The following is a 25399-nucleotide window of genomic DNA, read 5'->3' as shown; positions in this document are numbered from 1 at the left end:
GGACAGACCCCGTCACTTACCTTCTCCGCGTTCAGGGCTTTTGCGATTTTCAGCCGTTCGTCGCTCGTAAATGTCACCGTGAAGAGCGTCGAGTCATTCCGAAGCAAAACGACTCGATAATTACAAGTGCGATACCCTGAATTACGCTTGTTAAAGTGCCGCGACATTTTCTAAGCGGTCAGCTTCACGGTTGTTGATCAGTTCAATAAATAAAGGAGTAAATAAATTATTTCTGGTCAAAAGTAAATAAAAGAAAGATTTATTTAATTTTCCGGTCAAATGTCATAAATAAAGGATTTATTTATTGTCTGGTCAAATGTCAAAAAGGTCATAGAAATAATTAATAATAATTAATTAAATAAATGCATCTAGTTAATAAATAAATCCTAACACTGCTTGGCCAGCAGTTTTATTTACTTCTTTTTTTATCTATTTTTTTTATCTATCAACCAGAACATCACAGATATCTTTAACTTTTCAACCCTCCACAAATTCATATTGCAACCAATGGTACGTTTCTTAACATTTTCTTAAACAACATGCCATGTATCATATTAAGGGCGAGGAATGCTGTTTATTAGACAAATAATCCAATAATAATTCCTTTCAAGTTTAGTCTTTTCACCTGTGCTTTTCACTGACGAGTCCATCCTCTCGTGATATAAAAAAATATATATATAAACGTTAACGAAACAGTTCACATTACAAGACAGCTTCCTGCATTCAATGACACAAATCTTTGTCCTCATTTCCCTCTGTAAACCGACACGATATTCCCAAACAGTTCAAAACATCCTGAATGTAACACACTCTCAAGAAAACCGTCAGCAGCTAAAAACGTTAATACGTTCGATTCATACTTAAATACACAACAGGAAAAACGTCTTTTTAAAAACTAACTTAGTTGAAAATTGCTTGGCTAGCAAACAAGCTCTCAGGCTTTCAAAAAAAGCAAAATCTATGTATTCAATACATTTTTCTATTAAAACGCAGTGGTTGCTGCATAAGACATTTCTCCAAACCACCTACTCACATCTACTGAACGGAGGCCAAGCTTTCCGTCTGGAGCTGGCTGAGGTTCATCTCTGAAAAGCCTGAAACGATCAACCTGTAACACGAGGTGGGGAAAACTCAGCAAAAACCGTATCCAGGTTATTATAAATGAAGAAAATCAAAGATTTCGGTAACACTTTACAATAAGATTTCATCGTGTAACGCTTCATCTGGTACGTGCAAATTAGTTGTGCGTCAGTCGATTTGAAATAACAAGCATCTCAGTTAAGTGAATTTGCTAAAACGTTAGTGTTTTTTCTTTTAATATTATTTATGATGGAGCTGATGAACTGACGATGAACATAGCAAACGTTGCAACAGATATATAGCTCATTAGCTCGTGCGTTAGCTACTACGATCTGTTTGCAAAGTGTTACCAAGACTTTTTTTTTGCATTATGGGTGATTTCCATTACGAGCACGTGTAATGATTTTGTAATGCAAAAAAACAACATTTCCCGTGCGATATTGTAAAAACCAAATAGGTCTTTGTGATGTTCGCTCGCCCGAACAGATACAACCACGGTTTATATGTCGACTTCAGCAGCTTTTTTGAAATAAGTAACCCATGTGGCAAAGCCTCGAGCTGAAACAGGCAGTGTTATGAATATGAAGTAATGCTGTCGAACGAGAATTGCATTTTTGTTTACATGATGTATCTGTGCACTGTGTGTGTATATATATATATATATATATATATATATATATATATATATATATATATATATATATATATATATATACTGCATAAATATACACAGTAGTACAGACGCATATATTATGCAAACAAAAACTGTTAAGATTAATCGTTTGACAGCATGTATCTGTTGCAAAGATAACTTCAAAAGAACGCAATCCTCAGATCTGTCACAGTTTGAGCATCCCTGTTAAATCAGCAGCGAGGGGGTGGGCTTTTTCCCAGGCCACGCCTCCTTGGCGTACTTCTTCTTGCGCGGCTCGTTGAAGGGCTCGGCCGAGTAGGGTCCGGGGGCCGGGGCAGGGGCGGGGTTCAGGACAGCGTGCGGCTGCGGCGCGGTGGGCGTGAGGTCCACCTCCGGGGCGGGGTTGGGGAAGGGCAGAGGCATGCCTCCGGTGATGGCCGACGAGCCCTGGCCTGTGCTGCCCTGTCCTGCGGCCTCGTGGCTGGCCGGTGGAAGGTCTCCGTAAAGCCCGGCGCTCAGCGGGAAGCTCTGGAACCGGCGCGCTACGCTTTCCTCCAAACCCAGCGTGCTGTGGCCTTCCAGCTTCTTCTTCTGCGCCACAGAAGTTTAAAAAAAAAGTATGCGTTTTACTAATGTACTACATTTAACCCAAAATGTATTCAGACACCTACAATATTCGAAACGGTTTAAAAGAGTGGTTAAAACAATCCTTTATTTCTTACAAGCGAAATGCCAAAATTGGAAAATTGGAGTGCCGTAGGCAAATGACCTCATCTTTCGCATGATAGGATGCTCTAAATATGCTGATTTATATCACTTAATACCATAAAGAATAAATACTGACAGACCGTAAACCGAGATTTTTGTTGATATGTATCTATTGTTTTTCATGTTCAAAATACAAGCAATTTTCCCTTAATATCCAAACGACTGCATGTGACATTGATACTAAAACAACAAAAAAAATTATATTAAATGAACATTTTACACTTCAAATGTAGCATTCAGTTTAAAAACAGTATGGTTAATATTTTTTACAACTAAATAATAATACTTCGCTGTGTTTTTCGTGAATCTGTAGCTCAGCTTTAAATGTTTTGCAGATTCAATAACCCATAACTACAGCCTCTTTACTGAATGATGAATGAATGAATGAAATGATGACTCGCTCATTTAAACGGTGACTTTCCGCCACCTACTGGTGATCTACAAGTATTACTTCGTTTTTATTATATTAATAATACACTTAATGAAATGGTAAGAATATGACATAAAATACGACGTGCATTAATACGGCTAGAAAAACCTCGGCTAAAGTAAAAATGTAAAAAAAAATAATTTTAGGTGGAAAATATAGTCTCTTAATGGCAAAGGTGTGACTGCGGTGTAAGAAATGGCCCGGGGGTACCCCACTGTAGTTTAGGGCACTGATTCTCAAAGTGTGCTGCACGGGCTCCCTCTAGTGGCACGTGACTCAATTAAATATAAATTCACACCTTGAAAAGGTGGCTAAATGAGGTGTTGTTTTTTAATAATTTATATAATAATTTACAACTTTTTACTTACTTGTATGTAAGCACATAGCATTCCGTATTTCATATTTAAAGTGGGACGCAATAATAAACAATCTGCTTTGTTTCTGAATCGCGCATAGCTGTAGTTGTATTTTAATGTTTTAATGTTGGTCATTAATGGTGTCTGGATCATTTTTGCTTTGATTGTAGGCGGCTAGACTACTGCAAAAGGCAAGAGTTCGTCATTCCCATTCAGACGACGAGGCCTTTTAGAAGCCATTACTCTTGCATTATGCAATTTCCTGTTCGCGAATTAATTAAACTGCACTGAGAGAACGGCTGTCCTCAGATCCATTAAAAATCAATGACGACATGCGCAGGCCAGCGATCGTACCTTAATAGGAACCACAGCCGTCTGGACCATGTTCCTGAAGCGTCCCACAGACGGGTCCACGTCCTCTGAGAGAAGACAAAAGACAAAACGCAAACTAAGAAAGAGAGAAGAGAGTGAGTCTGAAAACAGTGCACTGAATACTGTATGCATACACACCTGGGCTTTTTGCTCACCACAGCTGCATTTATACGATTAAAAATGCTGTAATATTGTGAAATATTATTTCTTTTAAAATAGGTGTTTTCTACGTGAAATGTAATTTATTCCTTTAATGTTAATCTGCATTTTCAGCATCATTACTGCGGTCTGCAGTGTCACATAATCATTCAGAAATTATTCTAATATGCCGATTTAATACTCAATAAACGTTATCGATGCTGATTGCAGCTTTGATATATATTACATTTTTCAGGATCTCGTGAAGAATATGAAGTTTAAAAAAAACTGAATTTATTTTAAAATAGAAATATTATTTCCAAAAATGTCCCACATGCTTGCTCAATAAAAATATTAATTAATTGTAAAAAGCGTCTTGCTGAGTCCAAACGTTTGAATGGTTGTATATCCGCGTGTAGTGGGTACCTGGGTTTATGATCTCCTCTTCCTCGCTGAAGGAAACCCGCGAGCTCCTCCTCTTCCTCTTGGGTCTCTGGATTTCCAGGTTCCCCTCTTCGATGGTGAGCGTGGAGATGCGTTTGTTATGAGCCGTGTTAAACTCTGTCAGGTTCTGGAAGAAGAAAACAGAGGCAGCAGAAAAGCAGAATTTTCACCTATATTTTGCATGAAATATGCCACAAAGAGGATTATAATAATAATAATAACAATAATAATAAATACTCCAGGAGTTGGATGTTCTTCCACACTACAACACCATTATATGCTTAATCATTAAGGTCTGTACTGATGGATATTACTAAAGTAGTTCAACCTGTTCATTAGAAAGAGGTGACCCAATATGGTATATATGCTTTTGGGTCATTCCTTGTCTACTCAACCAGAGTTCACACACACACACACACCTCAAGCTCAGTCTCTTCCTCCGGCAGTCCCAGCAGTCCCTTCAGCTCCTCGTCCTCCACTCCTTTGCTGTCTCCTGCGCCGGAGCTGCCCTGTGTCTGTGGCTTCTCTCTGAGCGCGCAGACGCGCGTGGACGCTCCGAACGACATGGTCGAGTCGATGGGCACCTGCTGAGGTTTCTGGGGCTCGAGCCGGATTCTGCCCAGAAATGTGCCGTGGGCTAAACAAGGACGAATCGGGATGAGACGGGAAGGGCTCAGAACGCGTCGGATGCGACTCGTTGAGCACTCACTGCTGTTGAGGTCGATGAGGAACACTCTCTTGAGGTGTCTGTGGTAGACGAGCGCTGCATGCACCCGTGAGCACGACTGGTGGTCTATCGTGAAGTCGCAGTGATCCGGGTTCCTCCCGAACAGATAGAACTTCTTCTCATCGATGATCAGCTTCTGAGGGTCACAACAAGTCACTATTAACTGTGATAAGGGCTGATGAATCTTTAAATAAGGTTGAAAACTGATAGTACAGCCAATTCAAAGATGGCTGTTAGTTCACACTATAATCAAACCACGTCATCATTTATTTACCTTCAAGTCAACTTCTGTAAAAAATCTTCCGTAGAACACAAATACATGCATGCATACACAAAAGTTAAGAAAACTGAAAAATTTCAGGAGATTTTTGAGTTTTTGGTTTATACCATAAAAAACCTTCTAAAGCTGGTTGCTCAACTTTTGATTTGTGTACATATATATATATATATATATATATATATATATATATATATATATAGAAGCATGTTATTACTCTCAATCTGTTGGTTAACACCAAGTTTTTATTCGTCCCTATTATATTTCTTCTTATTAATTTTTTTTTAATAATACTTAATTATAATAATAATGTTTAAAGAATTTTTCATTAATTTTTTTACGATAAAAGAAACCCTAATTATATAATTATCAATATCTTAAAAAAAAAAAAAAAAAGGTTGTTTTTTTTTTTTTTTTCTGATAGCCAATTACAGTCAAAAAGTACATAAATAATGCCAGCAAGAATTCAAGTAGTTATGAAAGGTATAGGAAGACACTGTTAAAGCACTGTTTTCATAGCATACAGTTAACATGTCTGTTTGAAGGACATTGAAAAATTTCAATTTAATTGAAAAATAATCTATAAAATAAGTTGTAGGCCTAGTTATATAAATATCAAAATCTATATATGCAAAAAAACTAAATGTATACTTTATGTGTGTGTATTTATATATGAATAATAAATATACATAACGCACATACAAGCATGTAAACAAAACCTTTATTTTGAATGCGATTAAACACATGACAGGAATGATTAATATAATTAAAAAAAAAAATTTTTACAAATGTTTCGGTAATGGAATACTGTAGAACAGATCGTAAATGTTCAAATATTACATTCAAATTAAAATCTAAAAAAAAAAAAAGAGATAAATTTCTATATTATTTATATCTAAAATTATTGCAGGGCTAGGAAATAACAATTAGTTATTAAATAACTGTCTTCCTATTTTGATCGAACCTTGTTTATTTTCCAACTCTTACTTTGTCAGAATACATATTTATTTAAAAGGGAACAAGTCCACCAGGTCAAAGTTCATGAATCATCATTATATTAGCATTGCTCCTTATTTAACACCATCTTACCTCTATTAATTTGTCTCCTTTAACCACGTCCAGATGGAGTCCAGGTGGAGGTTTTCCTGCCCTGAGATTAAATTAAATATCTATGTGTCAAAACCCATTCATTCACCCTTTACTTTCCTAAACCTTTGATATTTAGTGTAATTTCCATATATTTATGCACAAATGCACGTGTGGACTTATTTGAAACATTCACAAGAGCTTTATATAGATAAATTGTCATATTTAAGTGAAATAAAAGCAATTAGTCTGTATGTTTTATATAACATTTATGACATATATTTTCTATAGGGCTATAATACTGATCAGAAATGCAAGGGATAATAATAAAGTCAGGTTATTATTGCAGGCATTCAGAGTGGACGGATCTGCTGCTGTGTATTGAGTCTCGTACAGGACTGAGTTGCACTGTTTTATTCATGGCGGTCATAATCCACGCATCCGCTCCACACACGCGCATGCAGGGCTTTTATTTTAATTGCAATAATGATGCACTTAATTTCTCATCTCACCATGACGGGCAGTCGAAGACAGCTGTGTCTGTGCTTGCGCTCGCCGCCATTTTGCGCGGTCGCGGGGAATACTGGGTAAACGTTACCAGATCTCGCTAAGGATTGTGGAAACTGTAGTTCGCTCGTTTGACACCTAACGCAGTTTACGGACTTGGTTACGGATTATTTTTTTTTATTTCGCTTAAAAATGAATGTCCTATGCCAAGAGGATAATGTCTAGTGACAGCATTATCTGTGAGAAATAGTTTTTAGTAAATAGACGTTTGAGTCGGTCTCGACCATGAACAATCGACGTTAACTTACCTCTTTATCTGCAGCCAGTCTGTTTAGTTTCGTGGAACAGATTTCCACTCCACCGATACTGGCGTCTTGTTTTGATCTTCCATAACTCTTGACAATGCAAAAATAATTGGCCTTTGCATTAGCATTTTTTTAATTAGGCCTATGTTAGGCATTATAAAGGTGCTTTGGGGTCAAGATTTCAAGGCCTTCTTTCACACCACTCAACTGTGTACGCCTCCAAAAATGACACTTTACAAAATATACGATTTGTTTTTACAAAAACAAACTTGATTAAGTGCACAATTAAGAGCGAAACATTTTCAAAAACCTAGTAATATCGAAGATCTTGCTGCTTTTTTTTTTAACTGTTGGTTTTCCTTTAATTACTCAAGTAGTTACTCGGAGAAACCTCATTGAATTATTGAAAAGGCAACTGAAAACCAATAATAATGATGCAAGCCACGTAACATTTTGATTCCCCTCTAAAAAAAAAACACTGCATACCAATTATGCCATTAAACACATTTCTGAGCATTAATGAAATAGTTCACCCAAAAATTAACATTCTGTCACTACAGCCTAATATGCTCTTGTTTTTAGGTTTGGAAAAAACATGAACTGTCCCTTTAAGATGTTTAAAAGTTAGAAGTGTATTTTATAGCAAATGATAAATGGAAAACTGTTGGCACTTTACACCAAAATGAAATTGCTATTATGCATATTTTTAACAGTGGCATCAATTACATACGTTAGAATTTGTTACGAAATGTTTATGATGACATAATGGTAATTACTCATAACACAATTGATATAGTGCATGTGGGTACAAGCGTATTACATAAATAGAGAATTAACCAATTAACATATGGCAAAACTCAAATAGATTGTGAGTAATCACATCGAAAAATATGTTTTTGGTTTACAGTATGTACATGTACTGAATTTCTTATGTATATGTAAATACACACATTGCGCCTTTACTGTATTTATGGCTCTATAAAAAGAGACTATGAAAATGTTATACTTATTAGCTAAAACTGTCGACCTTCTACTTTACGAACACTTGGTTGGTGCACAATCTTAGCCAGCGCAGAGACTCGCTCTGCTCTTCTCAATAAATCAATACCTTCAATAAAACACGATTCAAGTAAAAGTTTTATTAATAAAGCCAACCCCAACAATAAATTACACATTCACTTAGAAGATCCCCTCTCATGAAATTCTGTTTATCTCAAAATACTTTACAAGAACACAAAGCGTCTGTGGAAAAAAAAAAAAAAAGAAATGAAAGTGAAATAAAAGCACTTTTCAAGTCACAGTGCATCACCACCAAGTTCCCAGCAGAAGATCGTAAATCAGGTCAGGCTGTCGGAGGGGGATCTGCGAGCACGGCACTGTGGGAAATATTTTGTAGTGCTTCTTTGAAATCAGGTTTTCTTTGTTATTAAATTCGAATACAGTTGTGCTCCCGGTTTTAACACACGTAAGACGTTCACCTTTCGTATCGGTATATCAGATCATCGTCACACTGAAACGGCACAGGAACACACAAGAAGGGCTGGAATCATGTCAGCACTCATCCACACCATCAGAAGTCGTGCATGTACAGTATGTACAGAAGAGTACATAAGAGCTTGCTGAGGGAAACAATTATTTTGGGTAAGCTTTTATTAGTTCCGAAAGGAAAACTCGAGTCAGGTTCAAGTAAGTACATCTATAAAACAAACTCGGGTTGTTCGTTTATAAAATAGGTTCGTTCACATTGCAATATAAAGCGCCCAAACACAATTTACTGCTCATAACTTTTTAAAGGCTTAGTCTATGTGGTGGAGTATTTAAAAAAAAAAAAAATTTAGTTCGTATCAGATTCTAACTTCATTGTTTTCTTATGACGTCATTCGATTGATAAAACTACACAACCGTTTAAAAGTCTGATTGCGGTCGAAAGATTCGTTTTGCTTGTTGTGTGTGTTTATTATATATAAATACCACAGGCATGTATGGATTTAAGAAAATAACGTCATTTGTATATTAAATATATTTATATATAATATAAATTAATGAGTACATACACATGTAAATATTGCCAATATACTGTATGTGTGGGTTTTACATACACAAATATACACATTACACACACGAATCATTTGACAGCACTAATATATTAGTAATATTAATACTAATACAGCAGGTGTGACTTGTGACCAAATATTTTGGCTCGGTGGGATTTTTGCTGTTCACGCTCATCCTACAATCAGGTTTGGGACGCGCACCTGCGATGTGAACGGAACTTTTCTCCCCGCAATGTTTCCATCGGGTCTTACATTCCAGTGACATTCATCTGCATGTCGGCTTCACAATTCAATACCTCAGCTGACAACACATCGAGAGGAGGACACCCAGACCTCGTCCACGAAGTTCTCTTAACACTGACAAACAGCAACACTTGATATCATCTCTAACCATCGCGTCGAAGTGCTTGTCAGGCAAGTGTAGCTCCGTCCTTTGAGAGCTCCAGGAAACACACGACCCAATCAAGCGCTCGTAAGGGCAATAGGATTTAAAAAAAAAAGAAGGCATAAATTATGCTAATCTGAAAAAGAAAGGAAGATTATACAATATTTGGGCGATTAGGAAGTAGTGGCTGTTTGAAAATAATCCTTTTATCCTTTATTCTTGCGATAATGTGGATTATAGCATAATGCCACAGTCGGAAGAGAAGCTTCCACAAAAGGGGGGAGAAAAAAAATATTTGAGACGGACGATTTAAGCCATTGCTTGGAATTAAATTTCGCTGGTTCTGGCATTTACCCATGCCCCACTTGAAAAAAAAAGTATGGATACACACAGCATTAAATATTAATGCCTTCGCATGTCACTTAGGAAAAAGACGTGTCCTGTGTTTAAAGGGACAGAGGTACTGCTGCCACGAGGGCTCATGTCTGAAGTGCCTGTAAAATCGTACAAAACGTTGACCTGAATGGCAGTTTCTGTCCCGGAGAATGCTTTCTTCGCCTAATTCCTCGGGAACGTAACAGGCTTACCGTTAGTCTGTCAAGAGAGCGTGGCGGAAGGGATTACCGCTAAGATTCGGCACTCTGGGATTCCAGGCAAAAATGACACAGTGAAGTGGAGATCAAATTCAGCTCGCTGGTATCGTGTGTCAAAGACGTGAGATCCCCGACTCACAGAGGCTTACGGTTGTGTGTGTGTATGTGTGTGTGAGTTAGCATCAACGTTTTTATCCGTTCACACTCCCTGTACGCTTTTCCCTGAAGGTGAGAGGTGTTGCATGCATTGGTACACTGGCGTTTGTCGTAGTGTGCGAGTAACTCTCTCTTTGAGGTTTCGTGCGTTTAATCGAGGCTGGTCATTCCGAGCATTTAAATGAGGATCATTAGATGTAAAGCATCTTTAAGTAAACTCACTTCCAGCACAATGGCACAGTCCATTTCGTATGGATTTAAGTTAATGTTCAAAAGACTCACTCAACGCCAAAATAAAAGTAAAAATCGTCAATCACTTACCTCCATGTTTTTCAAAACCTTGTAAAAAGCTTTGTTTGCTCTTGGAACAGTTTTTGGACGAAACCAGGAGGCTTGTGACTGTCCCATTGACTGCCAAGTCAAGGTCCATAAAAAGTATGAAAGACATTGTCAGAATAGTCCATCTCCCATCAGAGGTTCAACTGTAACATTATGGAGCTAATATAATAATACTTTTTGTACAGAAAGTACTTAAATATACTTTATTGAACAATTCGGCACTGTAAAGTCACCGATGCATCATTTTAGAGAGCATCCACTTGATACAAACTGTGCACTATGATGACTCTACAGTGCAGAATTGTACAAAAAGCATTCTTGTAGTTTCGTAACATTACAGTTGAACCACTAATGGCAGACGGACTATTCTGACGATGTCTTTCATACTTTTATGGACCTTGACAGTATTTATTACTTGGCATTCAATGGGACAAGCCTTTTGGTTTTCATCCCAAATATCTTAAAATTGTGTTCTGAGGACAAACAAAGCTTTAATGGATTTGGAATGACATGGGCGTAAGTGGTTAATGACAAAATTAAAATTTTGAGGTTGAGTAACGCCTTAAGTAAATTCGTAGATCAGTCAGCAGTCATTGTGTTGTCTGAAAGAGCAGCTGGTACTTTCAACAAAACAGGGCACAAATTAAGTTAAAACAATTAAAATCACCAATACTCTCTTAAAAGGACAAAAATTGCCCCAAAATTAAAACATTTACTTCCCTGCATGTAGTTCCAAACCAAACAAAGTCAGTGGGCAGCAGGAATTTTCTGAATACAACATTTTGATGACGTTTGAAAAAGTATTTTGAAGAATAAAGTTCAAATTTGCCAGCTTCGCATAAAGTAAATTCCATACCCTTTCCTCAATTTTTTGAAAACAAAATCTCAATGTTTACTAAATTACCACTCAAACCGGTTCATCAAGGTTTAACCTGTCAGACAGAAATACCAGAAATAGCATTGAAAAAAAGTGCCCATAATTGTTCGTTCCCATTTTACACTTCTTTGTTGAAAGTTCCTGCGTGCTTCTTTTTGAATATGAACTCAGCCCCTCAAATCGAGGCTTTAGTTTGCTTTACACCTGGTGCTCCATAATGGACACACAGTTCACACATACACACAGCTGCTTTTAGCGGCAAAACCAGTGTCCAGCAAGAGGTAAAGACAGAATATTTTTGTGTTCGTTTATCAGACACTGTCTGAAATGCCTTGAAACTTGATCTTGAAAGCACTCTTTTTTTAATCTTGTTTTGTTTGTTTTACTAAAATGCGTCACTTGTTCAGCAGGATCACATATTACAGAATAATTTGCTGAATATCTTGTCCAAATGTAAACTATTGCCTTGATGGTTTTTGCAGAATTCTTTTTAATTGAGTGATAGAAATACAACTCCCTGAAGCCCTTTTGAGTGTGAAGAACAGAAAAACATATTAATCCTGTTGTAAAAAGCTGTTAAATTGACTGGAAAAAAGGTGGCTGTAAAAAAAAGCCGTTATTTGCTGCATGTTGTCCACTTTGCATTACAAGTTGAATTAGCACCGGGATTGTGGTGAGAGTAGCTCTCATAGGGAATAATCCCCAAGAAAGATGGAAGCCACGAGTCTTTTTGCTGTGCTGTATTAAAACTACATCAGGGCTGGGCATTGACTTGAATATATACAATATATTCATTCTTATGTTGTTAAGTGGCAAAAAAAATTATTAATATCGCCATTTTTCTAGCCATCATGAGCAAAGAAAGTAAATCAGACACCACCAAAATAAAAATATTGAACTCTTCATTTTTAGCCCAGCCCTAATCTACATACTATCTGATGTCTTGATGGAATGAGATGGAATGTTCTGGTTTATGGTCAATGGAAGGTGGATATCTGGTATTTCCATCAATGAAACCCCACTGAAGCCCACCTGGACCCTCACTGATGAAAGTCCCAGTGTGTTTCTGAACAGGTGAGACCATAATAAGCATTAACATATTAAAGACTGTTGATAATCAATAAATAAGTTGTACTAAACTGTAAGAAAACCATTGAGAGAAAAAAAAAGACCAGTGCAATCGCCCACAAAAAAAAAAAAAAAAAAAAAAAAAAAAACACTCCAAAAGGCCCTGTCCCAAACAGCACCACCAGCCTATGTGGTCATTCCTCTACAAAAAGGTTTTTATACTTTGTAGCACTGGTAATCGTGGGCTCAGCAAATGGAGCCTAAACTGAATTCCCAAATGGGAAACCTTACTGCAGGCATATTTAACCCCAGAGCTACTTCCCTGCAGAGCTCCAACCCCAATCAAATGCACCAGAACCAGCTACTTAAAGTGTTCAGGTTTACTTAATTACAGGTAGGTGTGTGGGAACAGGGTTGGAGCTGAGGTCTGCAGGATGGTATTTCTTCAGGAGCAGGGTTTAAAGACCACAAGACCCCTGTGTGCCATTTGGGACAAGGGCAAATAATGTGTTCTCACTTCAAGCTTAAAGCCCATTGTCCTAGAAGTTTACCCCATATCCAAGATGCTGTCCTTTCACGTATCCCAATCAAGTTCCCTGCATGCGATCCGAACCAGCCTGAGCTCCAACTCAACGGCGTCAGGTCGCTCCAGGGGATTGGCAGACAGCATCTCCCGAATCAGTTGCTTCATGCCAGCGTTCATGCTCTTTTTCCGTGCCGGGATGTGGAGCTCCATCTTAGGATTCTCCAGCAGAGCCTCTCCCAATGGGACTATATCTTCCCCCTGCTGTACGTAGCTCCCTAATAGCTCCTTCTGAGTCTCTACATCCACAAACGTAATCCGTTCCACCATGGCCCATATGATGACCCCCAATGCAAAAATATCAGCCTTTGCAGTGTAGTGGCCCTCCCAGACCTCAGGGGCCATGTAGAAATCTGTCCCACACGCTGTGGACAAGAAACACTTGTTGACGCTTGCCGGTTCTTCGGGGTTCAAGCCAGAACAAGAGCAGACTTTGCTGAGGCCGAAATCAGCCACCTTTAGGGTGGGTTCTGGGGACCCAGCAGGGGTTCTGCCCTGCGAGATGAGAATGTTGTCAGGTTTGAGGTCTCTGTGGATGATCTGGTTGCGATGGAGGAAGGCGAGTGCGCTGCCCAGTTGCAGCATGAAGCTGGTGTTGGTCTTTCGGCTGGGTTTGCGGGACAGGAGATAGGCGTTCATGTCTCCACCGTCGCAGAAGTCCATGACGAACCACAGGTAGTAGGCGCAGTGGGGGTCAAATGCGATCTCACCTTTCAGGGAAGTCTCCACCAACTAAATGTATATAAATAAATAAAAAGTTAAAACCAATCGTTTAAAATGGAACTCTTAACTTCAGTCCTGGAGGACTAGTGTCCTGCACACTTCTTTAGTACTTCCCAGTTTAACCCACCTGTTTGCAAATTGCATGCGGTTCTCAAAATGATCTTAGATTAGCTTGTTGTGGTGTGTTTGCTTAGGTTAAGAGCTAAATGCAACAGCACACTGTACCTCGAGGGATTTGTAGAGCTTTGGCATAAAGGTTAATATTTGGCATACATTTACGCACTTATTATTCTGCAGAAATTGACCACAATTATCAATGGCCAATTCTACGATCATCATCCAGCGTCATAGCTAATGGAGAATTTCAGAAGGGTTGAAAACAGTCCTTGCATAGGACTTAGTAACTACTACAAAGTCCTTAGTAAATTAGTTAAATCTGAATGCCTGCAAAGCTGTGCAAAACATTAAGTCAACAGGATTTAATGTCTCCCCAAGTAATGAATTTACGTTTACACATTTGGTCAATGCTTTTATCCAAAGGCAACTTATTGCTGCTTTTAAAACCCATGACCTTGCCATTTCTAGCGCCATGCTCTAATGTTCGAGCTACAGGAATGCTTGCTCTGCCTATGCCAAGGTGTTGTGTGGTCTATAAAGTGGGGGTGTAATAAGACACTTAACCCAAAAGACGAGACAAGACAAGACACTGAGTTCACAAGAACGAGACAAGATTTTAAATAAACCTTTGAAGATTAAATATATGAAAAAAAACAATTGCATACTTCCCTACTATATAGTATGAGAAAACCAGTATGCGAGGCAAATAGTATATCTGAATTCATAGTAGTCGAAAAACAAGAGAGGAAAAGTGCCAGGATGACCTATTGCTTTCGCCCTGAATTGTGCAGTGCACATATAATGGACACTTTCTATCCTCAGAGGCTATGAGAGTGAGAAAAAGCATTGGAAACCAGAGACACAGATCTTTTCAACTGTAAGTAACGTTACCTCAGAGAAAAATGCTATTCATTGTGATTCTACTTTAAACTGTACAGTGCTTTGATGCAACCTGTGTTGTTAAAAGCGCTATATATATATAAAAATTATTGATTGACTGATTGATTGATTGATTAAGTTGCACTTGTTTATAAATGTAAACAGTTTATTAAAAGTTTAAACTTTGTATATCTATTAGATGATTTCTTGATCCGGATGTAAAATTTGTTTAAATATTAATTAACACAGCAACACATGAATTCGGCAGCAGTTTTCTGTCAGAGATTTGTCACGCCACGTGTAGAAGCCATATACTGTTGGTTCTCCCTTACACTCCCTACCTCTATCATGAGGATATGGCGAAACCAACTGGATCTCACGAGATCTCACGCCACAAGATCTCATCACACCCCTATTATCAAGGTGTAGCTACACAGCTGTAAAGGTCTTGTAATTGATGGTTAAGCACAAGGCTGCTGAGAAGCTAAGGGCAGTTGTTAGGACACTGCTTGGGATTTGGTCGATTCAATGGAATTTTATCACTTGTTTTATTGTCCACCGTGGCAAATCTTTAGATGAACGGCACATTTCATCAACTATCTGCATGATTTAAGGATAATTTATGACTGTAGCCTAAAAAGGAAAATCAAACGTCCTGTTATTTCATCCTGTTCCAGCATTACTTGATTGCTGGGGATACCCTAGGGGAAATTTAGTAGGAAAAAAAACTTGTTCTGGGAACGAAGCCAAACTCTGTTGCTGAAATCTTAGAATGGCTTACAACAACCCACATGCCACTAAAAGACTAATCACACATCAACAACCATCAAAATACAATCTCTTATGGAGAGACAAGAGTTTCAATTTCAAAACCTAGTGAGCTGCTATTGAGTTTGATATTTGTATGTTATCCTAACTGTATGCAAATGCCATTGTTGGATATAGGATATTCCTATTTGCTATATATCCAGCAGATTTGCACTGCTCATATTCTTGATGTATGAAAGTTGATGAATGAAAAAGGCCAATGCTACTGTTAACTTTGTAAATGTCTGACTGTCTCCTGGCAAGCTGTGGTGGATAAAGGATCATTACTGTGTTTTGTCTCTGCCAACAGTTACTAAATAGGTCACTTTGGAACTTGGACTCGATTCAGATTATTTGCTCAAAAGGTAAATGCTTGCTACTGTCAATGCACATTTTCCATTGAGTCACAATTTTTACCTGATAATCATACATTGCATCTTTATGTAATAAAAGTTTTAGATTTTAGGATATGTATTGTGACTGATTGGAACAGTACTCACAAAAAAAGAAAAGCACACACAGATAATGGGGAAAAAAAATGCAAAACCAAATTAGAACCGAACTCTGCACATTAAATTAAAGTGCAAGTGCATTTATAATTTATTTCTGCTGGCAGCGGTATTAAGAGTAGCTTTATACTTCACCATGTGTTCAACAAGTATCACTGACAGAATGATAGGGTAACCCACTCTGACTGCACCTATCAGGTTATGCAAGCACACAACCACCTCACCATTGCATGCTATTGCAAAACAGAGCACCAACCTATGAACGCCAAACTATCTGTCTGCACATGAAAACCAATCAGAGCACATCTCTTAAAGTCAGAGCAACAACAACACTGCCCATAGAGAAAATGCGTGTTACTGCTGCATGTCATGTGTTGGTACATTTAACCACATCCTTCCCCTGATACCTTCCACACGGGATTCTCATTTCAAACTTAGTGTCCCTTTTTCAAAAAGCCGTTAAGAACAGGTTCATTTAATTCTCTTTAATGCAATACACGCAATCACACTGCACACTTGTAAATCCTTGCTTATTCGTGTATTTACAAGATTAAAACACTGAGCACAACCACAGCACACAAAGAGCATGTGACCTGTGGCAAAACTTGCTCATCTATCAATCATCAAGAAAAACCACCACCAACACTAAAAGGTGCTTTTTTTTTGGACTATTTCCCTAAGATTGCATGTGAAAATATTGTCTGTGGAAGTGAATGGATATTTACGGAGCCAAGCAGTTCGGGGGTGTCTGTACAAATCTGAAGCATCTTTCCATTTGTCATCGGTTTCACAGAAGATGCTGAAGCTTTGCACAGACAGAGGTCAGCAGACAAACGGCCCTCTGCAGGCTTATAATTACAGCAGGCAGAGTGCTAATCAACCTCATCTCAAAGGCCAGGAATAACAACCCATTACTGTGCCGCTCTGCACTCCGGCTCACTTCTACTCAGTCATAACATCCTCACGTCTTCATGCGACTTGACCCAACACAAAATGGAACTCAATGCTATAATCACCCAATTATATCACAGAGCGCCATCTGCCTCGTACAGTACTCCAGCAGTTTGTATTTCTGCAGCTTTTTATGTTTATCATCAGAATAGCAAGCCAACGCAAATCTAATTGAGAAAGAAGGTGGGTTTTTTCTGTCATTTTTAAGCAGGATGCATGCGTGACTTTTAACCTTCCTTGCCATCAGAACAGAAATCAAATCTGCACTGCTTGTGAATATTATGATAGTTTTAGCTATTTCTTCATTGAATCTGTCAATTACACCTCTCAAGGGCTGTGCTTACAGTCCATATATTCTTAAAAAACACGCCTGGCCAGTGTCTGGTGGACATAACCTTAAGCCCAAAATTATACGGTGGTGTCGTAATGCCGGCTTTAAGTCTTCCTGGGAAGTTCCTGCTCACAAAAGCAGCAATTACAATGTAATGTGTGATTTTCAGAATAAAACGAGCGCAAGGGACAATTTCATTTTCCGTTTTCCAATTACTGACAAAATGCTTGGCACTAATTAGGGGTGTAGTTGGTGCTTTATGCAGTTTATGATTTTGTTGTGAAGAATGTCACATGAAGAAAGCACACTTCCACTGTACAAAAAAAAAAAAAAAAAAAAACAAGGCTGCTCAAAACACCAGAATAAAACATGGCTTAGTGTGATTATCTAACTGCAAAAGCTGCCGTTTATTGAAATTATTATATGCATGGCACCGTCTTCATTTATTTATTTGGTGGAAAACTGACAAAATAAAAGTCTGGAGGTTTCCCAAAATCATTCGGTTTTCCAAAATAGAAATAAAGGTAAATGTAAATGTAATTTAAGTTATACTTATCTATGTAGGACCGCCTACAAAATTCCCAAAATTAATAATTTAAATAGTCCCTAACAAGCTGACGCAATTCCTTTATCTTTTTATATAGCAATGAAACTAAATGTTCCTATTCCAGATTTTTTTGCTTTTTTCAAATCCTCCAATGATTTCCTAATCTCTATTAACAAACTAAAAACTACTGTAAGTGCCATTTCCTCTTTTAGCCACTTCCTGTTTCCTGACATTATACTGAAGGCTAAGCACTAATGTGCAGATGATACATGATTTCTATTTAATTCACGTTTCGATTAGCAACTGCTTCCAAAGTGTCCAGAAATATCAGGCTGATGGGATTTCTATCAGTATATGAATGTAGAGAAAGTTCTTTATGTGTGTAATGTATATATATATATAAATACACATGCATTCATGTAAAAATTTGGCATTTTAAAAGGAAAAATGTTAGATCTATGTAAAAAAAAATTATACACATACACACGTGTAAACATATACACAATTTCTTCATTATGTACGTGTGTGTATTTACATATACAGCACATGCTAGATATACACAGTACACACACAGTGTGTAAAACGTTTTTTATGTGATTGAGCACAATTAATAATTTTGCAGCCGTTTTTGCCACCAATTTGTTTGATTTCTATGCTGTAAAGCTAATGTGAACCTAAACAGATGGGCTTGGTGTTGGCTGTGCTTGCAGGTCGGACACGTACCTCCAGATAGAGCGAGGAGCTGGAGCCGTGGCTCATGCGCTGAGCGAGGCCGTCTCTCTGGAGAATGCATTCCTCCAGGTGGATGACGTTGGGATGCTGGCTCTGGATGCTGCTGAGGGCCCAGAACTCCCTCAAGGCCAGCTCCACGTTCTCTGGGGAGTGACAGCGGATCTTCTTCACAGCCACGCGAGCGCCGGTCTGCCGTACGGCTGCCTCGTAAACCACCCCGTAACTGCCCCGGCCCACCTCCTGGATCAGCTCGTACTTGGCTTGGCTGCTCACCATCCTCTTCTTCATCACCTGCCAAAACAGTTTTTATTAGCTCCAATTCATTGTTTTAGTACACTACCTTTAGAAATCAGATATTTTAATAAGGTAACAGTAATTTAAGCACATTATAAACATTACATTATCCTATTTTCATACTTATTATAGTTCACTTAGTTTGATTTACAAAAAAAAAAAAAAAAAAAACACTAGCTTTTCTAATATTTTTGTATTCCGTTTTCTTTTATTTATTATACAAATAACAAAAGCAGATGGACTTCTAAGACTATTCTTTTACTATTCTGTTTTTTTGATTGTTGCTATATTATTATAATTATGAATTATTATAAAACTGAGATTTCTCATAGCACTTGCTTATTGCTTTTTGTTGACTTCCGTCTTCATTTTTAAGTCACTGTGGATAAAAGTACTGCTAAATATACATTGCACAATGTGATTTCAGTTTTAAAGTTTATTTAAAGCCATATTATTATTAAAGACCATACATTTTATCATATACATTTGCAATATTTCTAGTACAAAACAGTATAGCATTGTCGGCAACTTCGTTCACATAACACTCATTATAATGCAAATAATTATTGGCATTTTTGTATCAGCCATAATTCAATATCAATGCAGAGATGACAATGGGAGCAGAGAATGATTAAGCTTCTGGGAAACGCTTGAGACTAGTTACAGAACTGACCAATATTTGTGGCGTTCAAGGTTACCTCTAGTCATTTTCCATTAACATCATTTGAACACATTGAAGTTTGAGGTTGGCCTACACCAACCAAATAACGTAGCGGTATCAATTTTCATATAATAATAAAAAAACAAGCTTTTCGTGTGGGTCAGATATCAGCTGCTTTCTGTCTGGTGGGTGGTGTCTGGCCAGACTTGTCAATAGTCTGACTCTTCAAGATAATACAACGGCGGGCTTTATCTCACTTACAAAAGTTTGTCTAGAAGAGGCGTCCGATTAATTGTTTTAAACAACAGACAACTGCATTTGCAGACGTTGCACTTTGCTACTGTAATATAATATAGTGCACAATCTGTCATCATAGCTCTACGCCAAGCTAACCCTGAAACATAACTTACTCCAGGGCAGGTTACCTTCAGAGAGCAAGTTGCCATGGCTACTTCCGTATACTAAAAAGTTACCTGTTTTTGGAAAGAAAGTTGAAGTTATCTGCTTAACACACTTGAAGCATAACCTGCTTTCTGGAACACCACCCGGTAGTCAGTCAACTCCACACAACCTCTTTCAGTAGCCCATTTGTGCACCGGACATTAATAGCTCATGATATGACTAGTGTTTTGTTTTTTTTTTTCTTTTACTTAAAGGCAGATTTAAAACATTTATGGAGCTGAAACGCGTTTAGACATAGGGCAACCTATTATTTAATTAAGACATTTAAATAATACAAATATTTGATTACATTTGTTAGTCTATACCTGTAATGTGTAAGTGCAAAAAATCTTGTGTTGACTTGTTTCATATAGAAACAAGACAAAAGGGAGGGGTATACAGAAAGACCACGCCCCTTTGAAATAGCCAATAGCATTAGTTAACTGATTTGCCGCTTAGATTACATTTTATTACAAGTGAAATATACATCATCGTCGTTGCCTAGAAGTCATTCGATTGTGTTTTTTTTATTATTATTAAAAAAAAGTAAACATCCGATTGCCACAAAACTCCCCTTTTGCATTTAGAATTGTTTTTGTTTTTTTAATCATTCAGTTCCACTAAATTAGGCATTATTCACGCATGCACAAAACATAGCATGGTAATTGCTCTAAAAGAGGTTTCTTTAGAAGAACATCTCGCTTTTATACTGGAGATCAGAAACGTTTTAAAACGCAGCTAGTGCAAATGGTAAACAAACGCGACAGCGCAGCCAACACGTGTGTGTGTGTGTGTGTGTGTGTGTGTGTGTGTGTGTGTGTGTGAGCAGCTTGACACGAGGAAACAGCGATCAAAGGGCAAAGCTAGCATTACATACTCACTGTTCAACTCTCTGACTGAGGGCAGTGAAGCAGAAATCGCAGGAACACAATCGCGTTTTGTGTTAGTAACGCAGTCATGTGCCTGTGCTGTGTAAAAGGCCTGTCGGTTTTGTCTGTTTCTGCCACAGCGCCGCTGTTTTCTCCATCTGTACACAAGCATGATTTTACACACTGCAGCAGCCCCATCGCACGAGAGCAGGTATGCTCCGTGCTCATATGTCGCCTTGACAGTAACAGTTAAAGGTGTGTTTCATGACAAAAATGCCTCCAGCGACAGCATGCACCTGCGCAGCAGCACGACACACACACACGCTCGGACAAAGACTCCAGCATGCACACCCGCGCGCGCAAACACACTTACACGCGCTAACACGAGTCGCGTTACCTGTGTACGACGTTATTCCCAATGTAGCAGATTATCCTTCGCTCTGCTTTTCCCGGCAGCCATTATAAGCGCGGGGCCGCCGCACACGCTCCTCGCCTCTCTCGCGCTTTCTCTTTTTCTCTCAGGCAGCTGAGAGCGCGTGCCCGTGCGCGCACTCGCGCTCAGAGTCGAAGATTCCTCTTGCGCGCACCCGTTTACTGTCTTATAAAATTGGGCAGTGTACCGAAAGTGTGAAACACCGCCCTCTCTCTCTCATCACACACACACACCAGCACAGTCCTGCAGCGCAAAATCTACCATGGTAACTGCAGCTTCAGCAAGAGAGCACTAGTCACATTTTAAGTAAGCTACATCATTTATAGGAATTCGTATTAGTCGTAGTTGTTATGCAAAAAAGTAGACAATTCTAAACGTTTCTTACACTGTAGATTGCATAATGTATGATGGTTTTGCATGATATTGCATGAGGCTATATAGGCAAGTAATGATATACTAAAACTAGCAAATAGAGAACACAGGGAAGGGGTTAAAAACTTCAGACATAAATGTATACAAACACACAAGTTAAATTTAGCCTGATCTTTAAATTCAAAAAAGTTTCCACCCCCTGGCATGTTTTTCTTTCTGGAACATCATTGAGAGTTCTGAACCTTCTGCAGTAGTTGCGTATGAGTCCGTCGGTTGTCCTCGGTGTGAAAAGATGGATCTCAAAAAATTAAACGGTCATTGTTCGAACGGTCAGGTTCGAAAACACACGAATGCTGAAAAACCAAAGCGTTTGTGGGAGAAGGACTTTTTCTGAAGAACAGCATGCAGGCAGTTTAATTGTTCAGGACAAACAAAAGACTCATGAACAACTATCACTAAACAAAAAACAGCTGTGGATCGTTCAGGTAACATCAAGAATCAAGTGTTTGAAACTTTTGAATGGGGTATATATATACAAATTTGTTACTTCAGACTTATGTGCCCTAGAAGCTTAGGTTCTACCATCCTGTTCCTGGACTAATGGTGGTAGCGGGATCTGGTGCAGAACCTCAGTAGTATTCAATTATGAAGTTTACCCCATGGAGGCCGTTAATGAGCTCCTGTCTAGTCCATTCACCACCTTGAAAACTGCTCATGAACTTTCACATTGTTTTAATAATGCTATGACTAATTCTGACACGTTTAACGGGTCTGTCTCAAATAATAGGTCTGATTTTCTCATTGTCCTGTATCATCAGGTTTGTCTGTTCAACCATTTCATCCTCCAACCCTAATTAATGATTCTGTCTGTGAACTGTAATCAAGTCCCTTTTACAAACTTGTGTTTTCCACCTTGATTCCTGAGATCATGAATATGTTGTCCATGATGCCTGTTCCCTCTATCTCAGTCTCTTCCAGCTTCTGCTGCACGAGGAAGGAGTCTGCTAAGTTGTGGTGGGCTCCTGCCTCGTCTGCTAACCCCTATAGGGGGCTCTTGTTCAACCCTGGATAAGCTTCAGTTCTGGGGTAATTATTTAATTGATTTATTTATTATTTAATTATTCAATCATTTTGCACATTCTATATATAGCTTTCTGAAAAGGTACTTCAGACTGAAAACAATCATGGCCGCAATACTGAAGGGTTGAAACCAAAGAGCTCTAAACTGGCTACTGCAATGGGCCCTTTGGAATAAAGGATTTTGAAGGGTACAATTGATGGCCCCCATGATTCTTGCACAGATTCATTGAATGATGACTGCGCCTCTGTACGGGGCACAAGATGAAGAGCACTTCAAGAAACAGTTGTTTTGTCCCCTACTCCTACTCCAGAGGGTTAACCCTTTAAAGGTATTAGGGCATAGGGAAGAGCCTTTTTCAGTAGAATGCAGGACGAGCCCAACTCATCTTGATGAAGTTGCAATACTTCTTAAAGTGTCATGACATATGCCCAAATCCAATATAATACAGTTTTTTGGGGGACAATGTACTTGTTTGCACTTCAAATATGCAAAATGTGAAAAACTGCTTCAACGTTTGGTCGCCTTTGGTCTCAATTTATTATTTGTTCCACAGCAAATAGTTTTGGCAAAATCTCACCATGTTTATGTAACTTCAATGCTGTATACCAGAGTGCTGCCTTCCTAGTTTTGACTTAATTGCCTAGGCACTTTTACGATGCCTGTTGTTGTTTATTATATAGCATTATTAAAAATATATATTTTATATAATTAATAATAGTATTTAGTATTGGTAAACTATATGTGTGTGTGTGTGTGTGTTCATAATGGTGATTTTAGTTTCATTGTTCCACCATTAGATGGCTACAAGAGACTTTTAAATTGCAAAAATATGCAAAATACGATTGGAACACTGCATCTGGTTCAGCTTATACAGGTACTTTTTCCCTGGAGCCAGAGCGCCTGACATCTTGGCAAATTGAAAAGTGCTGGCTAATGCTAAATGTAAATTCAGTACTTGGTTTTGCTTCTCCTCTCCTTCCTATAGGCTAAGTGAGTTTGACGTTGTATTTTGTTGTTGCGTTCAAACCATTAACACAGAATTGACACTTATTTGAAAGTGCTAGTAAAATGTGCACAGTACTTCTAAGCTATTTAAAAGCCATCCCTTCGATGGTTTTCCAGAGTGACTGTCCAGCAAAATCTCTGCAGCTGACCTTTGACAGATTCCATCCATTTTTCTGGCTCTCAAAATTAAGGCCTTTTTTGAGCTTCTGCTCATGTGCCTCCTCCATCTTTTCTTTTCATGAGCACCGCCTGCTTGGTATTTCTAGACCAGAGGCAGAGGCTATCTGGTCTGAGGCTATTGTGTGCTATCATCCCTGGGAATTGAAGAGTCTTCTTCAGGTATGCCCACATCAACCAGTCATTTTCTGACAAACTGTCCTGTCAAACTGGAAAAATTGTGGCTGTCGCAAAGCTGTGCAAACCTTCTTTGCCTGCTCCACACCATTGCCAACTGTGCCACAAGAATTTCCCATCTGCCAACTTGACTGGCATGCTGAGAGGATGTGCTCAAGATTGGCTTGCTTTGCATCATAGAGCTGGGGCTCTCTGCCATCCCCCAGATATTGAGTTTTGATTAAGTAGGCAGGACATTGATTACAGAACTTTATCCAACATCCTGCCACATCAGGGCCCTTTCTCATGTGCCCTCCAGCCTTGTCCAGCTGCCCTGTTTTTTTCATGGCAACAGCTTTGGCACGTCGGGTTTCCTCCTCAGATTTGCGGACCTACCTCTGTACCATGCTGTGACGTTGAGTTGAGTCATCTTTGTTCCAGCTCATTCTGGTGAAGCAACCCTGGTCCAAGCCTCTCCTGAGATACTGTCCCAGTGATGTCAGCATGCAGAAATTGATTTTAGCCTCTGTCAGTGCTCTGCTGGCTGACAATTTATGACCACAGTGCCTGCCTTGCGCAGTCTTTCGTCCTTGCTGTCTTGCAGCATCATGGCCTGGCATGTCTTTGCCGCTTAATACTCTGATGAGCACTGATGCCTCTGGCAGCCGCAAGTCCTCTACAAAACAATAGAGCAGAAGTATTATGGGACGCACCGTCACCTCCTTAAATAGGTGTTAATCTTCCTCTCTAAAGCCTTCGATGGTAGAGACAGGAACTAAAACAGTAGGTGCCTGAGCTGCCTAGGGAGTACCCAATGTAACTCCAGACCTTACTTTTGCCAGGTATGCCTCTCTTCTCTAAGGATATCATCCAGGTGTCTGCTTGGACAATGATCTCTCTCACACTCTTCTTATCTTTGAGGTCTACCTTGTACCACTTCCTCAAACTCTTCAAAAGTCTATCCTGGATTTTACGACTGTAAAGTGGAAACGGTTCTGAAATATTGCCCCTTCATCATTAACAGGCTTCTTTTTATCCTTGCCCAATCAGTGAGCTCAACCAAATCATCCAAGATTCATCTCTCTTCAGTTACTGACTTTGCTGTAATGGTGAGATAATCCATAAATGCTCTTAT

General features: G+C 38.8%; 2 protein-coding genes and 1 long non-coding RNA gene across 5 annotated transcripts; 1 reads left to right on the top strand and 2 right to left on the bottom strand.

The window, feature by feature from the left end:
• Positions 1 to 243: 243 nt before the first annotated feature.
• On the bottom strand, positions 244 to 6924 carry ppp1r8a (protein phosphatase 1, regulatory subunit 8a). Of its 2 annotated transcripts, XM_043217845.1 has the most exons (7): positions 6825 to 6924; positions 6316 to 6376; positions 4932 to 5085; positions 4642 to 4859; positions 4205 to 4349; positions 3623 to 3687; positions 244 to 2305 (listed from the first exon to the last, which is right to left on the bottom strand). In XM_043217845.1, exons 1-7 carry the CDS (start codon positions 6872 to 6874, stop codon positions 1940 to 1942), a joined length of 1059 nt encoding a protein of 352 aa, XP_043073780.1. In that variant the 5' UTR covers positions 6875 to 6924; the 3' UTR covers positions 244 to 1939. The 2 variants fall into 2 exon arrangements, with proteins under 2 accessions (XP_043073780.1, XP_043073779.1); XM_043217844.1 differs by having other exon boundaries at positions 4642 to 5085.
• Positions 6925 to 11049: 4125 nt separating this feature from the next.
• On the bottom strand, positions 11050 to 21608 carry pdik1l (PDLIM1 interacting kinase 1 like). Of its 2 annotated transcripts, none has more exons than XM_043217846.1 (3): positions 21438 to 21608; positions 18767 to 19066; positions 11050 to 13911 (listed from the first exon to the last, which is right to left on the bottom strand). In XM_043217846.1, exons 2-3 carry the CDS (start codon positions 19061 to 19063, stop codon positions 13171 to 13173), a joined length of 1038 nt encoding a protein of 345 aa, XP_043073781.1. In that variant the 5' UTR covers positions 19064 to 19066; positions 21438 to 21608; the 3' UTR covers positions 11050 to 13170. The 2 variants fall into 2 exon arrangements, with proteins under 2 accessions (XP_043073781.1, XP_043073782.1); XM_043217847.1 differs by lacking the exon at positions 21438 to 21608 and adding an exon at positions 21053 to 21314.
• LOC122323752 lies at positions 12464 to 18890 on the top strand. The gene is made up of 4 exons (XR_006247054.1): positions 12464 to 12602; positions 14842 to 14896; positions 16016 to 16070; positions 18754 to 18890. It is a non-coding gene; the product is annotated as an uncharacterized LOC122323752 (long non-coding RNA).
• Positions 21609 to 25399: the final 3791 nt, after the last annotated feature.

Source organism: Puntigrus tetrazona, chromosome 19, assembly GCF_018831695.1.
Source record: "Puntigrus tetrazona isolate hp1 chromosome 19, ASM1883169v1, whole genome shotgun sequence".
Taxonomy (NCBI): Eukaryota; Metazoa; Chordata; class Actinopteri; order Cypriniformes; family Cyprinidae; genus Puntigrus; species Puntigrus tetrazona.
Note: the sequence above shows the minus strand (reverse complement) of the source record. Positions and strands in the feature narration are given on the sequence as shown.